The sequence below is a fragment of the Staurois parvus genome, unplaced genomic scaffold (assembly GCF_062004578.1).
Source record: "Staurois parvus isolate SC_StPar_1 unplaced genomic scaffold, SC_StPar_1.0 ptg001096l, whole genome shotgun sequence".
Taxonomy (NCBI): Eukaryota; Metazoa; Chordata; class Amphibia; order Anura; family Ranidae; genus Staurois; species Staurois parvus.
In genome coordinates this window covers 187,597-204,018 of record NW_028318892.1, presented here as the reverse complement: position 1 = coordinate 204,018, position 16,422 = coordinate 187,597, and the positions used below count along the sequence as shown (strand labels likewise).

The 16,422-nt window shown below is 46.5% G+C and overlaps 1 protein-coding gene across 1 annotated transcript in view; it reads left to right on the top strand.

The window, feature by feature from the left end:
* MTR (5-methyltetrahydrofolate-homocysteine methyltransferase) overlaps positions 1 to 16,422 on the top strand; it is a 294,098-nt gene that overhangs the window by 101,316 nt on the left and 176,360 nt on the right. The window contains exon 9 of the mRNA XM_089658811.1: positions 6,828 to 6,968. Within this exon, the coding sequence (XP_089514937.1) occupies positions 6,828 to 6,968 (141 nt within the window). The remainder of the gene's footprint in view (positions 1 to 6,827; positions 6,969 to 16,422) is intronic.

Genomic DNA, 16,422 nt, shown 5'->3' with positions numbered 1-16,422 from the left:
GGTCTTCGAAATCACCGATCTTGTTTTGTAATTGCTGGATCTCGTTTTCTTGGTCAGTATATGTGTCCACTAATTCGTTATGGGATGAGTAGAGATCTGCAATTTTTATATTCTATATGGTTTATTTTATCTTCATGGGAGTGTACTGTATTATTTAGAGAGGTGAACATATCTGAGATATCTGCTAAGAGAGATCTTTTCATAGAGAGTAACATGTTCTTCATTGTGTTTTCTGATATGGGCTGATCATTGGCAGGGAATTCTTCAATAGGGATGCTCCTGCATGTACTCTGAAGAGTGAGGGGAGAGCAGGCCACTGCTTGATTGCTTGATCATGTGGGGGTCATCCCCTCTGCGCTGCTTAGTTTTAGCTGGGCTGTGAGCGGTGGGTGTAGCAGGGGGGGAACATTCACCCAGGTTCTATTGTGTCTCCAGCCCCTGCTCGCATTGCTGTAAAGCTGCATGGTGCTGTGTCAGTCCACCGGGATTAGAGCCAGTGCCGTCTTGCTTCCCTCTGTGTCCCGCTGCAGAGTAGAAGTCTGTGAGAGGTTGAGGCGCTTTGGACTGTTTCCTCCATTTGGACATGATGCAGGTAAGGTCCACAGGAGCTGGGTATGAAAAACTGGTAAAAGGAATCTCTCTAAGTTGCTTTAGTGGCCACTGTGAGAAGGGAGACAGCAGGAGCTCCGGATCAAATGACCATCTCTCCTACCTGCCAGACACGCCCCTAACCTCAGCCGCTCTGAGACACCTGCTTGAATAAAATCACTACAAGCATAACATAAGTGTAAAATATCAGTCAGGTCCATAAATATTGGGACATCGACACAATTCTAACATTTTTGGCTCTATACACTACCACAATGGATTTGAAATGAAATGAACAAGATGTGCTTTAACTGCAGACTGTCAGCTTTAATTTGAGGGTATTTACATCCAAATCAGGTGAACGGTGTAGGAAATACAACAGTTTGCATATGTGCCTCCCAATTGTTAAGGGACCAAAAGTAATGGGACAATTAGCTTCTCAGCTGTTCCATGGCCAGGTGTGTGTTATTCCCTCATTATCAATCATTATCATTACAATGAGCAGATAAAAGGTCCAGAGTTCATTTCAAGTGTGATATTTGCATTTGGAATCTGTTGCAGTCAACTCTCAAGATGAGATCCAAAGAGCTGTCACAATCATTGAAGCAAGCCATCATTAGGCTGAAAAAACAAAACAAACCCATCAGAGAGATCGCAGAAACATTAGGCGTGGCGAAAACAACTTGTTTGGAACATTCTTAAAAAGAAGGAACGCACCGGTGAGCTCAGCAACACCAAAAGACCTGGAAGACCACAGAAAACAACTGTGGTGGATGACCGAAGAGTTATTTCCCTGGTGAAGAAAACACCCTTCACAACAGTTGGCCAGATCAAGAACACTCTTTAGGAGGTAGGTGTATGTGTGTCAAAGTCAACAATCAAGAGAAGACTTCACCAGAGTGAATACAGAGGATTCACCACAAGATGTAAACCATTGGTGAGCCCCAAAAACAGGAAGGCCAGATTACAGTTTGCCAAACGACATCTAAAAAAGCCTTCACAGTTCTGGAACAACATCCTATGGACAGATGAGACCAAGATCAACTTGTACCAGAGTGATGGGAAGAGTATGGAGAAGGAAAGGAACTGCTCATGATCCTAAGCATATCACCTTATCAGTGAAGCATGGTGGTGGTAGTGTCATGGCGTGGGCATGTATGGCTGCCCACGCCATACATGGAACTGATTCTCTTGTATTTATTGATGATGTGACTGCTGATAAAAGCAGCAGGATGAATTCTGAAGTGTTTCGGACAATATTATCTGCTCATATTCAGCCAAATGCTTCAGAACTCATTGGACGCCTCTTCACAGTGCAGATGGACAATGACCCAAAGCATACTGCAAAAGCAGCCAAAGCGTTTTTTAAGGGAAAGAAGTGGAATGTTATGCAATGGCCAAGTCAATCACCTGACCTGAATCTGATTGAGCATGCATTTCACTTGCTGAAGACAAAACTGAAGGGAAAATGCCCCAAGAACAAGCAGGAACTGAAGACAGTTGCAGTAGAGGTCTGGCAGAGCATCACCAGGGATGAAACCCAGCGTCTGGTGATGTCTGTGTTCCAAACTTCAGGCTCTAATTGACTGCAAAGGATTTGCAACTAAGTATTAAAAAGTGAAAGTCTGATTTATGATTATTATTCTGTCCCATTACTTTTGGTCCCTTAACAAGTGGGAGGCACATATGCAAACTGTTGTAATTCCTACACCGTTCACCTGATTTGGATGTAAATACCCTCAAATTAAAGCTGACAGTCTGCAGTTAAAGCACATCTTGTTCATTTCATATCCGTTGTGGTGGTGTATAGAGCCAAAAATGTTAGAATTGTGTTGATGTCCCAATATTTATGGACCTGACTGTATAACAAAAAAGGCGCTATTCCCATTCTAATATAATGATAATCAATAACGTGTGCATATTACAAAATATATAAATATGATGAAGATTAATTACAACGATAAACCATACACAAAATAGTCTCTACAGGAAATAATGATAAATCATAATCATAACTTAATTTATTTCTTTCACTGACCTGTGAATTTTCACTCAATGTATGGTCATCACCTGCACAAAATTCCACTTGGTGTCTGTTCACCACCATGTGCAGTAAGATAAAAGGCTTACCAGATCTACTTCAATTGGTGAGTGGAACACACGCTGGTTTGCGGCTTTCCAGAGTGACTTCCTGCTATTTGGAAAAGGATTTCTATCTATCTTTGCCAGTCCACTTCTACAAATGGGAATAAGCCTTATAATATAAGCCTTTGTGCCTATTATGAAAGCCTGAGTATATTTTTAAACATGTGAATGCATATAAGGCAGCCTTTTTTTAAAATTAAAGATTTTTTACAGTATTGCACTATTTGCGCCGTGGAGTGTTTATAATTTTATCTGATTGATTTTTAGAACAGCAGCATTTAAATTTCTTAAATTTATATATTTTTCTGTGGCACAAGTTTGTTTATTTTGTTCTACTTCAATTTGTGCAGATCACATGATCAGGACAGGTTCAGAGAAAACAGATGTCATCAGGGTCTTCTTTTTTTGAATAATATTGTGACAATACACACACTCACAAAGAAGAGATTTCTCCCATAGCATAGTAGGTTATATTTAAAAGTGCATAAGGTAAAAAATCAAAGATCCACTCACATTTGATGTTCCAGGCACTGGAAAATTTGCATTAAGTGGAAAGCAGTCACTAAAGCATCTCCACTCTAACTGTCTGAGCTGGTGTGCATTCCACAAGTGGAATCCAGATCACCAGAAGTGGCGTACATTGGGGACCAGAAGTGACAACAACTGCCAGGCCTCAATGCATTTTGCGGAATCATGTCTTTAGAAAACTTCTCCAAGGCCTGGCCATTGTCACTTCCGTTCCCCATTGTGCATCACTTCCAGTAATCTGGATTCCACTTGTGGAACGCATGATAAATGCATGGATAAAATTAATTTATGGACTTAGGATTTATGATTATTTCCTGTAGAGACTATATTTTTATATGGTTTATGGTTGTAATTAATCTTCACCATATTTATATTTTGTAATATGCACACATTATTGATTATCATTGTATTAAAATGGAAATAACATCCTTTTTTGTTATAGATATTTTTGTACACAGTGTTGGCACACTGTAAAGAGCTGGCGCCCCATGGTGTGTTTATTGTAGGTTTTAGAGCACAAGTATAAAATACCTGTTTCCTGGCTGTGGGGTATTGCCAATAAATAAACACACACCTGTTTAGTGGTAAACACGCCTAATCTATTGATATGGATTAGCATAAATGGCAGTTGGAACAGGATTGGAAATCTTGTATAACCACTTGACAACCACGCTATAGCCGAATGACCGCTACAGCTCGGTTGTCTAGTCCTGGGGAGGGCGTCATATGACTTCCTCCCAGAACGCGCTCCAAAGCGTGAGGTGAGTACTGCCGATAACCGGCAATTGTCAAAGGCACTGATGATCAGTGTCCAGCAGTGCCACCCACCAGTGTGCCCACAAGTGCTGCCTATCAGTCCAGCCTCATCAACGCACTTCAGTGAAGGAGAAAAATTACCTGTTTGCAAAATTTTTTAATAGAAACAAAGAAAAAAATTTTTTTTTACATTTTTATTTTTTTTTTTTGTTTATAGCGCAAAAAATAAAACACCCAGCGGCGATTAAATACCACCAAAAGACAGCTCTATTTGTGTAAAAAAATGATAAAAATTTCATATGGATACAGTGTTGCATAACCGAGCAATTGTCATTCAAACTGTGGCAGCGCTAAAAGCTTACCGTATATACTCGAGTATAAGCCGACCCGAATATAAGCCGAGGTACCTAATTTTACCACAAAAAACTGGGAAAAACTATTGACTCGAGTATAAGCCGAGGGTGGTAACACCAGTGGGAAGAATCGTGCCTCATCATTGGTGTCAGTGGGAGGAATAGTGCCCCATCATTGGTATCAGTGGGAGGAATAGTGCCCCATCATTGGTATCAGTGGGAGGAATAGTGCCCCATCATTGGTATCAGTGGGAGGAATAGTGCCCCATCATTGGTATCAGTGGGAGGAATAGCGCCCCATCATTGGTATCAGTGGGAGGAATAGCACCCCATCATTGGTGTCAGTGGGAGGAATAGCGCACCATCATTGGTGTCAGTGGGAGGAATAGCGCCCCATCATTGGTGTCAGTGGGAGGAATAGCGCCCCATCATTGGTGTCAGTGGGAGGAATAGTGCCCCATCATTGGTATCAGTGGCAGGAATAGTGCCCCATCATTAGTATCAGTGGGGGGAATAGCACCCCATTATTGGTGTCAGTGGAATAGTGCCCCATCTTTGGTGTCAGTGGGAGGAATAGTGTCCCATCATTGGTGTCAGGGGGAGGAATAGTGTCCCAACATTGGTGTCAGTGGGAGGAATAGTATCCCATCATTGGTGTCAGTGGGGGGGGGGGGTGGAGGAATAGCGCCCCATCGTTGGTGTCAGTGGGGGGGAGGAAAAGTGCCCCATCGTTGGTGTCAGTGGGGGGAGGAATAGTATCCCATGATTGGTGTCAGTGGGGGGTGGAATAGTGCTCCATGATTGGTGTCAGTGGGGGGTGGAATAGTGCCCCATCATTGGTGTCAGTGGGGGGTGGAATAGTGCCCCATCATTGGTGTCAGTGGGGGGGGGGGGGAATAGTGCCCAATCGTTGGTGTCAGTGGGGGGGAGGAAAAGTGCCTCATCGTTGGTGTCAGTGGGAGGAATAATGCCCCATCATTGGTATCAGTGACACCAATGATGGGGCACTGTTTCTCCCACTGACACTTGCTGACCCCTGTTCCAGTATGGTGCTGCTGCAGCCAGCATATGTGGTTGCAGCAGCACCTAAGCACGGCACACTTACCTGCATTTCCTTCACTCGATTTTCGCGGGGCCGCTCAGCTCCGCCTCCTCGCCGGTGATTGGCCGCCTGTGTGCCTTTCCTGAGCTACAGTTCTGGCGGCCAATCACCGGTGAGAAGGCGGAGCCAAGCAGCCGCGCGAACATCCAGTGGACGAACCGAATGAAGGAGCAGCCACACTTCCTGGACCGGATCATCGTGGGACCGGAGCCAGGTAAGAGACAGCAGCCCCCTGCCCACCCCTGTACTTACCGTAGTTTCCCTTCTGTTGGAAGGGGGGGGAGCCATCTGCAGACGTTGACTCGAGTATAAGCCGAGGGGGCCGTTTTTCAGCACAAAAAATGTGCTGAAAAACTCGGCTTATACTCGAGTATATACGGTAAATTGGCCTGGGTAAGAAGGGGGTATAAGTGTCCGGTAGGCAAGTGGTTAATAAAGTAAGTAATAGAAGGAAAGTTTCTGTGTGTGTGCATAAAAAACAAACAAACAGTACAACTGATTTTTAAACACATTTAGAATGCTAATTTTTTTGAGTGCACTCAAATGAATGGACAAGTGTATAGTACTACCAGCTAGTAAATGGCCGCCTATGCCTTAGGGCCTTGGGGCAGGTAAAATTTGGGGCAGTATTTAGTCCTAAGCCTTCACCAGCTAAAAGCGAGCTCGTTGGTGCCTGTGGCGGCGATCACTAAGGCTTGTAGGCAATACTAAAGCTATAGGATAGCAGATTAGGCAGCTCCTAATGGCTTAGTCTATAGCAGTGGTGGCAAGTAGCGCGCGCAAGGCCTTCTCACTAGACCCAGTAACACAGCAGTGATCCCTCTGGATGGATGTTAACTCACTCTGGGTTCCCCGGGTGACTCTGGTCTGTAGTGCAGCACATCTGTACCCTGGCAGTGGCTGAGTCACTCTCTCTGTTCACAGGTTACAGCTCTGCACGGACTGACAGCAAGGGATGTATAGTGGCAGCAGCTCTGTCCTTCAGCTTCCCTTGGCATTGTTATCAGACAGTAATGGCTCCCCACAGCACATCCTCTCGCTCCTCTGTCCCCTGAGGAGTGAGAAATGCAGTCCAACTAAGAAATACAGTGCCCTGATGCTGCTGATAAAATTAATTTCCAAGTGCGCTTTGTGTCTCTGAATGTTCATGAAGGAAAGGTCAGCATCTCCATATCTCCGTCTTGTGGTCAAAAGGAGAAATTGCATAATTCATAGTCTTGCATTATAATCTATGAATGTCCTGCATGACTCAATGACAGCATGCCTGTTACAGAAAAATCATGTTTCAGAGCACATCAACTGATGAGTAAAATATAAGTTGTGTGTTACATGATTGAATATCTATAAATTCACAGACTGGGCTCGATATGGGGATCGTAAACGCGGGAAACCTTCCCCTATATGATGACATTGACAAAGAGCTTCTTCAGCTGTGCGAGAATCTCATCTGGAACAAGGATCCTGAAGCAACAGAGAAACTTCTAAAATATGCACAGGTACAGTGTATTCCTGAAATTTTGTCCACAGGAACCGCTACATATATAGCTGTATATAAACACAGATAACAAAGCTCAGCCTAGATGTAAATAGATTTAGTCAATAGTTTGTATGAACATTTAAATATATACAGGTGCATCTCAATAAATTAGATTATCATCAAAAAGGTATTTTGTTTCAGTAATTCAGTTTGAAAAGTGAAACTCATATATTATATAGATTCAGTACACACAGAATTATATATTTAAAGCATTTTTTTTTTAATTTTGATGATTATGGCTTGCAGCTAGTGAAAACCCAAAATTCAGTATTTCAGAAAATTAGAATATTACATAAGACCAATAAAAAAAAAAGGATTTTTAATACAGAAATGTTGGCTTACTGAAAAGTATGTCCATGTACAGTATAGTATTCACTCAATACTTGGTCAGGGCTCCTTTCTTATGATTTACTGCATTAATATGGCATGGAGGCGATCAGCCTGTGGCACTGCTGAGGTGTTATGGAAGCCCAGGTTGCTTTGATAGCGGCCTTCAGCTTGCCTGCATTGTTGGGCATGGTGTGTCTTCTCTTCCTCTTGACAATACCCTACAGATTCTCTATGGGGTTTAGGTCAGGCAAGTTTTCTGGTCAGTCAAGCACAATGATACCATGATCATTAAGCGCACCAACCTTGTGCATTACCTCAGTAACCAAAATGTATTAATTAGAAAATGGTACTCACAAACAGCAAATAAAATCAGGCATGTAAGTCCTTAGAGGGACTTCAAAGATAAGGAGCCAGCGCGAATACCATCATGTGGGTAGACACTCAGTACAGCTGACGCGTTTCGAAGGCCATGCCTTCTTCATCAGAGCTAACTGGACTGAGAGTATTCGCTCCCATTTATGCCCAAGGACTGAAATTTGGCCCTCCCCACTGGGTTGGGCAGTCTCAGGCTGGGAGTGGGGAGGGCCAAATTTCAGTCCTTGGGCATAAATGTGAGCGAATACTCGGTCTAGTTAGCTCTGATGCAGAAGGCATGGCCTTCGAAACGCGTCAGCGGTACTGAGTGTCTACCCCCATGATGGGATTCGCGCTGGCTCCTTATATTTGAAGTCCCTCTGAGGACTTACATGCCTGATTTTATTCGCTGTTTGTGAGTACCATTTTCTAATTAATTTTGGTTACTGAGGTAATGCACAAGGTTGGTGCGCTTCTTGTTTTTGTTTCACTTTGCAGTATTGGTATGGCTTCCCCAGCCTTGTTTGGAGCTGCACAACCTTATATGCATTGGTGGTCGCTTTTTCCAGTTCTGGTTCCATCCACTTGCCACCCTCCTGGGTCCTAGAGCGCAGAAGAAATCGTGTCTTGTCTACCATGATCATTAAACCAGGTATTGGTACTTTTGGTCGTGTGGGCAGGTGCCAAGTCTTGCTGAAAAATGAAATCAGCATCTCCATGAAGCTGGTCAGCAGAGGGAAGCATGAAGTGCTCTAGAATTTCCTGGTAGGGGGCTGCGCTGACTTTGGACTTGATAAAACACAGTGGACCAACACCAGCAGATGACATGGCTCTCCAATTCATTACTGATTGTGGAAACGTCACACTGGACCTCATGCAACGTGGATTCTAGTCCTCTCCACTCTTCCTCCAGATTCTGGGACCTTGATTTTCCAATGAAATTCAATTTACTTTCATCCAAAAAGAGGACTTTGAACCACTGAACAACAGTCCAGTCCTTAGCCCAGGTAAGATGCTTCTGAGGTCTCTAGTTCAGGAGTGATTTCACACAAAGAATGCAACAGTTGTATCCCATGTCCTGGATATATCTGTGTGGGGTGGCTCTTGAAGCACTGACACCAGCTGCAGTCCACTCCTTGTGAATCTCCCCCAAATTCTTGAATGGCCTTTGCTTCACAAACCTCTCAAGACTGTGGTTATCCCTGTTGCTTATGCACCTTTTTCTACCACACTTTTTCCTTCTGTTCAGATTTCCATTAATATGCTTGGATACAGCAATCTTTGAACAGCCAACTTCTTTAGCAATGACCTTTTGTGACTTACCCTCCTTGTGGTGGGTGCCAGTGACTGTCTTCTGGACAAATGTCAAGTCAGCGATCTTCCCCCATGATTGTGTAACCTACTGAACCAGACTGAGAGACCTTTAAAGACTCAAGAAACCTTTACAGGTGTTATGGGTTAATTAGTTGATGATTATTATTATTATACAGTAGTGCCAAAGGGTATGCTCAGCGCTGTACAGTAGCAAGGGGGACATAACATGAGACAAGACAGTAACAATACACTACACGAGGGGTTCGAGGGCCCTGCTCTTTCGAGCTTACAATCTAGGAGGGAGGGGAAGGTGGCACAGAAGTAGATGGCTGTGGGGGATGGAGTGGTGGGTGGAGTGGAGGAGGTTAGTTGTTAGGTGAGGTCGGGTGTTAGGTGAGGTTGGGGTAGGCTTCCCTGAAGAGGAGGGTTTTCAGGGTGCGCCTGAAGGTGAGGAGGGTAGGTGACAGTCTGATGGATTGGGGTAGGGAGTTCCAGAGGATGGGGGAAGTCCTGGAGAAGTCCTGCAATCTGGCGTGGGAGGAGGAGACCAGGGAGATAGAGAGCAGGAGGTCCTGTGAGGAGCGGAGGGCACGGGTAGGGTAGTATCTGGGTATCAGGTCAGTTATGTAGTTTGAGGCGGCATTGTGAATGACCTTGTAGGTCAGGGTTAGCAGCTTGAACTTGATGCGTTGGGCAATCGGGAGTCAATGAAGGGATTGGCAGAGGGGGGAGGCAGATGTGGAGCGCTTGGTGAGGTGGATGAGTCTGGCCGCTGATTTTTGGATCGACTGGAGTGGGGATAGCGTTCGTTTGGGTAGGCCAGTGAGAAGGGAGTTGCAATAGTCCAGGCGTGAGATGATGAGGGAGTGTACGAGTTGTTTGGTGGTGTCTGGGGTGAGGAATGTGCGTATCTTGGAGATGTTGCGGAGGTGGAGCCTGCAAGATCTAGATAGCAGTTGGATGTGGGGTAGGAAGGAGAGGTGGGAGTCCAGGGTGACACCCAGGACTTTGGCGTGTGGGGTGGGAGAGATGGTGGCATTGTTAGTAGTGATGGAGAGGATGGGGGGGGGCACGGGGTGGGGGGAAGACCAGGAGCTCGGTTTTGGATAGGTTAAGTTTGAGGAAATGGAGCAAAATCCAGTCAGATATGCCATTTAGGAGGTGGGCGATGCGGGCAGAGAGTGAGGGGGTGGGGTGTGGAGAGGTAAGTTTGGGTGTTGTCGGCATAGAGGTGGTAATTGAAGCCGTGAATAAGTTTGCCAAGGGAGGAGGTATAGATGGAGAATAGGAGGGGCATGAGGACAGAGCCTTGGGGGACCCCGACAGAGAGGGGGAGGGAGGGGGAGGTGGCAGTGTTGTAGGTGATGCTGAAGGAGCGTTGGGAAAGGTAGGAGGCGAACCAGGAGAGAGCAGCGTCCTTGATGCCAAGGGAGTGCAGTTTGGCAAGGAGGAGAGGGTGGTCAACAGTGTCGAAGGCCGCTGACAGGTCGAGGAGCAGGAGGATAGAATAGTGGCCATTGGCTTTGGCAGTTAGCAGGTCATTGGTGATTTTAAGTAGGGCGGTTTCGGTGGATTGCAGGGGGCGGAAGCCAGACTGTAGGGGGTCAAGGAGGTTATCAGTGAGGTGGGCGCTTAGGCGATTGTAGACTAGGCGCTCAAGGAGCTTGGAAGTGAAGGGCAACAAGGAGATGGGTCTAAGGTTGTTAAGGTTAGTGTGGTCAAGGGAGGGTTTTTTGAGTATGGGGGTGATGTGTGCGTGCTTTAGAGGGGAGGGGAAGGTGCCGGTGGAGAGGCAGAGATTGAAGATGTGGGTGAGGGAGCGAATGATGGAGGGGGGGTGACTGGAGGAGCTGTGAGGGGATAGGGTCCAGGGGGCAGGTGGTGAGGCGGGCTTCAGTGAAGACCTTAGAGACATCCTCGGGGGTAGTTGGGCTGAAGGAGCGGAGTGGTGGGGAGGTGATGATGTGCGGGGCGTTAGGTATAGTGGGGGGTAGTGCGACTATGAGGTCAGGGGAGGGGAGGGTTGAGGGGTTGAAGGAGGGCGGGAGGCTGGGTGGAGAGGTGTATTGTGAGTTGACAATGTCCTTACAGATTGCGTCAATCTTGTTTTGGAAGTGAGTGGCAATCTCGTGGGTGAGTGAGGTGCTGGGTGGGGGGGGGGGAGCAGGGATTTGAAAGTGGAGAAGAGCCGACGAGGACAGGTGGAGAGGGTGCGGATAAGGGTTATGAAATAGGCTTGTTTGGCGGCGTGGAGGGAAGTGGTGTAGGCGAGGTAGGTGGCTTTATAGAGGGAGAACACGGGAGGGGATCTGGTTTCGCGCCATAAGCGCTCCAGCGCAACTGCGTCGTTTGAGGCATTTCGTGTGGTCGTTTTGCCAGGGTTGAAGCGGTCGGGGTCTAATGCTACATGTGGTTAGGGGTGCCAGGGAGTCAAGGGCAGCTGACAGTGAGTCGTTATATGCAGTAGTGGCCAGGTCAGGGCATGACAGAGGGAGGATGCTGCTGGGTGGAGATGGGTCGGGTTCAGATTGCGGAGGTTGCGGATGATGGTTAGACGCTTCGGGGGGGGGGGGGAGTTGAGGGAGGGGGAGATGGAGAATGTGAGGAGCTGGTGGTCAGAGAGAGGGAAGGGGGTGTTAGTGAAGTCGTGGGGGGTGCAGAGGTGGGAGAAAACGAGGTCCAGGGTGTTTCCGTTGGAGCGGGTAGAGGACTGAGTGTGCTGTGTGAGCGCGAAGGAGAAGTTGGGAGGTAGCCGGGCTGTTGGCGTTGATCGGGATATTGAAGTCGCCTAGGATGATGGTTGGTAGCTCGGAGGAGAGGAAGAAGGGAAGCCAGGTGGCAAAGTTGTCAAGGAAGGGGGATGCGGAACCAGGAGGCCGATAGATTACCGCAATCCGTAGGGGGGTGGGAGAGAAGAGCCGGATGCAGTGGGCCTCAAAAGAGGAGAAGGATAGGGAGGGGGGGTTAGGGAGGACCTGGAAAGTGCTCAGTGGTGGTAGGAGCATACCGATCCCTCTGCCTCTGCGTCCGCTCGGTCTGGTGCAACCAAGAGGGGAGGGGTGGATGTGGGGAGGAGAGGGACAGATATGAGATTGAGGGGGTTGCAGTGGTTGGCGTGAGTAGGGGGGTGGGGGAGTGGGGAGATGGAGGGCCATGGCTCGGGGAGATGTCACCGACGGTTAGGAGGAGGGTGAGGAAGGTGGCATGGGAATGGGAGGTGCAGGAGCGCGTGGGTCGGTTGGCGGTGGCGGCTTGTTGGTCGGCGGGGGAGTGGAGTAATAGGAGGAGGTGGTGAGAGCCATAGAGGGGGGAGGGAAGAAGTGAGGGTGCGATGTAGAGGTGTTTTGGGGGCGTAGGGGGGTAGAGGGAGGCAAGTTTGGGGATGGAGGAGAGGAGAACGAGGAGGAGGAGTGCAGGTGGCATGCTAGGGTGGGCAGAATTCTGATCGGGTCGGAGAGGAGGGAGTTTTCGGTCAGGACATGAGGATGGGGAAAGTCCGTTATGCCATGTCGGAGTTCATCAGTGACTGATCGTAGGAGGGGAGAAGAAGTGGTGAGTGGCTGGGGCCGCAGCTGGCTGGTTGCAGTCTGTGGGTGCTGTAAGCCGGCATCCGCGGGTGTTGTGGCACCTGTCTGCGAGCTATTATTAAAACTTTTATTAAAACATTTTTTCTCTGGAACAACCATTTTATCCAAATCTTGGTTGACCATTTTCTTGAATGCTTCTATCTGGCCATTATTAAATAATTGAGGATTAAAAAGTGATCTATTGCGTAGATTCGAATGTACAATGCTGCTATTCGTAACATTGCTAATAATATTTGCAGTGATTTTATATTATTTATTGTCACTTTGAACACTTTCAATATTCCCGGTGGGAATACACGCGTTGCACTTTATCATTTATTTATACTTTTTAGTGTATATTTATATATTTATAATTATATTGAGGATTTTGAGTTTAATGCTGTATATTATCTATTGCACAGATATATAATTTGCACAGATTTTTTAGCACTTTCATATATATTCACTATTTATATATAGGAGGTGGTTTAGGCCGGCGTCGGGAGGTGGTGTAGGTGGTGTGGATCGACGTCTGGAGGTGGAGTGGGCTAGGCATTGGTATTTGTAGTAGGGCTCGGCGTCCCTGGGCGAAGTGAGCCAGCGCAGGCGGATGTTGTGGGCCAGGTGCTGAGGGCTCGGCGTCGGAAGGTGCTGAAGGGCCCGGCGGCAGGAGGTGGTGTGGACCAATGTCTGGAGGTGGAGTGGGCTAGTTGCAGTAGGGCTCGGCATCCGTGGGTGAAGTGAGCAGCGCAAGTGGATGTTGCGGGCCAGCGAATGAGGGTGCTAGGGGCCCAGCGTTGGTGGGAGCGGTAGGGCCGTGTGGCAGGCTTGACTCCACCGGATTGGACAGGGTTTGGGCTGTTCGGTGGTAAGTGCCCGGCCGCGTGGTACCCGGAGGGAGGGAACTGGTATTGGAGGCTTACCCTCTTGATGCGGGTGGCGGAGGTGCGGCATCGTCGCAATTCTCGGGAGGCCTGGAAAGGTCCCTGGTCTGGGGCTGGGTGCCGGTTGATGCAGGGTGCTAGGCGGCCCGAAGGAGCCCCCAGGCAGGGCCGCTGGGTGCAGGCAGCTGGGTGTCAGTAGCAGGGTGTCCCGAGGTGGCAGCTGGGTGCTGGTGGCCTGAGAGCCGGGGGACGGGGACGGAGCGGCGGCGGTCCGGTCGGATGTCCGGCGATCCGGGTCGGCCGCGGCAAAAATTGAGGCCGTGGCTTCGGGTGCGCGGTAGGCCGTGATTCCCGGAGCTCCGGGAAAAGGTCTGGTGGCCTTCTTTGGTGGCCAGGCAGGGATCGGAGTGTCGTAGGGGCCCCGCTAGGGTCCGCTGCGGCCCGGATGGCGGCGGATTAGGGCCAGGAGCTCACTGATGTGCATCCGCACCCCTGGCCTGCCCCCTTTAAAGATTAGAGTGTGATACAATGAGACTACAATATTGAACTTTTTCAAAATATTCACATTTTTCTGAGATACTTAATTGTGGGTTTTTACTAGCTGTAAGCCATAATCCTCAAAATTAAAAGAAATAAATGCTTGAAATATATCACTCTGTGTGTAATGAATCTATATAACATATGAATTTCACTTTTAAATGTAATTACTGAAATAAATGAACTTTTTGATGATAATTCTAATTTGAGATGCACCTGTACATGGTACACACATTGCTGGAGATAGACCAGCCTATTTTTTTTATATATGTAATGCAGTTCTCAGTGATGGTTAAATTTGAGTAGGTGTCCAGCACCAGGGACAAACCAGGGAAGTGATTCTGATCAAAGTAGTTGCAGCATTAAAAGAGTCCTCTTATATGCATTGATTTAAAGTATAACAGAGGGGTAAGGCTTTTTCTAAATATTTTAATAAAGTGGAGAGGGTTTAGCACACCAGTTAGGTTTTTATTACTGTCTGTACCTACATAAGGGAGATTCACCCTTTCTATTTGCCATGCTTATGGTTGTCACAGAGAGTGACTGTGAAAACAAACCCAAATTTGTGATTGTCAGGACTGGTGTGGAACACTATGGCTAGCTGAGCTGGTATGATAACACTGTATTTGGATGTAGGGGGTAAGGTAAGTGAACATACAGGGTAATCCTCAGTACCTTAGAGCGTAAAAATATATAAATGGGGTATAGAGAGCGCTAGAGAATGAATATCAAGCAAAGAGAGTGTCACCATATATAGTAACAATAATATTTGATATAAATAGTTCATATAATGTATCAGGAGAGAAGATGGATACTATGCTGTTACACAGTTAATATTTATGTTAATGTACATGAGAATTCATATAGTTTATTTTTTGTACCATTTTCTATGGCCATTTATAAGTTAGTAATGCTGTCAACCAGTGGCCTTATTTGGTAATGCATTTGTTTTTCATGTTGACACAGTTCCTTTGTATATGAAGCTCCTCCCTTCTTCTTGAGTTCAGCACTTCCTGTGTCATGGAGGCAGCTAACAGACCACATGTAACAGGGACACATGTATTCTGCATAGTACGCTACAGAAAGTATCATCTTTTGACCGCATAATACTGGAAACCATTCATTCTGCTGTATCCTGTTGTCACATGTACAGAATAAAGCAACTTCTGGATGAACACAGTATTGGTGAGTTCAGCTGTCTGATAAGGATTGCCCACAGTGATTATATCTGCATATACAGGCTAGGCATAGAGGTCTCACAAGGGATAAATCGCTATCACAACAATCTGAGTCAGAATAGATACGATCCTATGATGTTCCAAATCCAACTTGATAGAGTGGAATAAATTGTGCAGTTATGCGCTTACCACAAATACATACAATATGGGCATTGTATGTAAATCATCAGCAACAGGGCATCATGGTCTGGTCAACAGCATGAGCAGCATCTGGTCACATCAGGACATCAGGGTCAGCAGGTCCAACGTTGTCCAGGCATCCAATGGCTCTTTATTCCAGATCACCACCTTGCAAAGCTCATTAAAAAAACGAGCCAGAAGGCAAGAAGGTACTAATGGTGAAGTACATTTATTCAGAGTATTATAAGCAAACAAAAGGAAGGAACTCACATCAGCATTAAAGGATACATCCAGGTCTAATTCATAGGTCCCTGGTGGCTAGTGGTTCCATCAGCTAAAAAGCACACACATCCAGATTTTCTATATGAAACACCCATCCAGGTCTAATAAAAAGATTCCCTGGTGGCTAGTGGTTCCCTGGTGGTAAAGGCATCAGTTGGGTGGATCCCCTAACTGATGCCTTTACCACCAGGGAACCACTATAAATTAGACCTGGATGTGTGTGTCTTTTTTGCTGATGGAACCACTAGCCACCAGGGAACCTATGAATTAGACCTGGATGTATCCTTTTATGCTGATGTGAGTTCCTTCCTTTTGTTTATAATACTCTGAATAAACGTACTTCACCATTAGTACCTTCTTGCCTCCCGGCTCGTTTTTTTAATGAGCTTTGCAAGGTGGTGATCTGGAATAAAGAGCCATTGGATGCCTGGACAACGTTGGACCTGATGTCCTGATGTGACCAGATGCTGCTCATGCTGTTGACCATACCATGATGCCCTGTTGCTGATGATTTACATACAATGCCCATATTGTATGTATTTGTGGTAAGCTCATAACCACACTATTTTTTCCACTCTATCAAGTTGGATTTGGAACATCATAGGATCGTATCGATCTTCTCTCCTGATACATTATATGAACTATTTATATCAAATATTATTGTTACTATATATGGTGACACTCTCTTTGCTTGATACTCATTCTCTAGCACTACATACCCCATTTATATATTTTTACTGTATTGGGATGGCTAGCAATCGGGGACAATGGCTGGCTGAACTAACTTT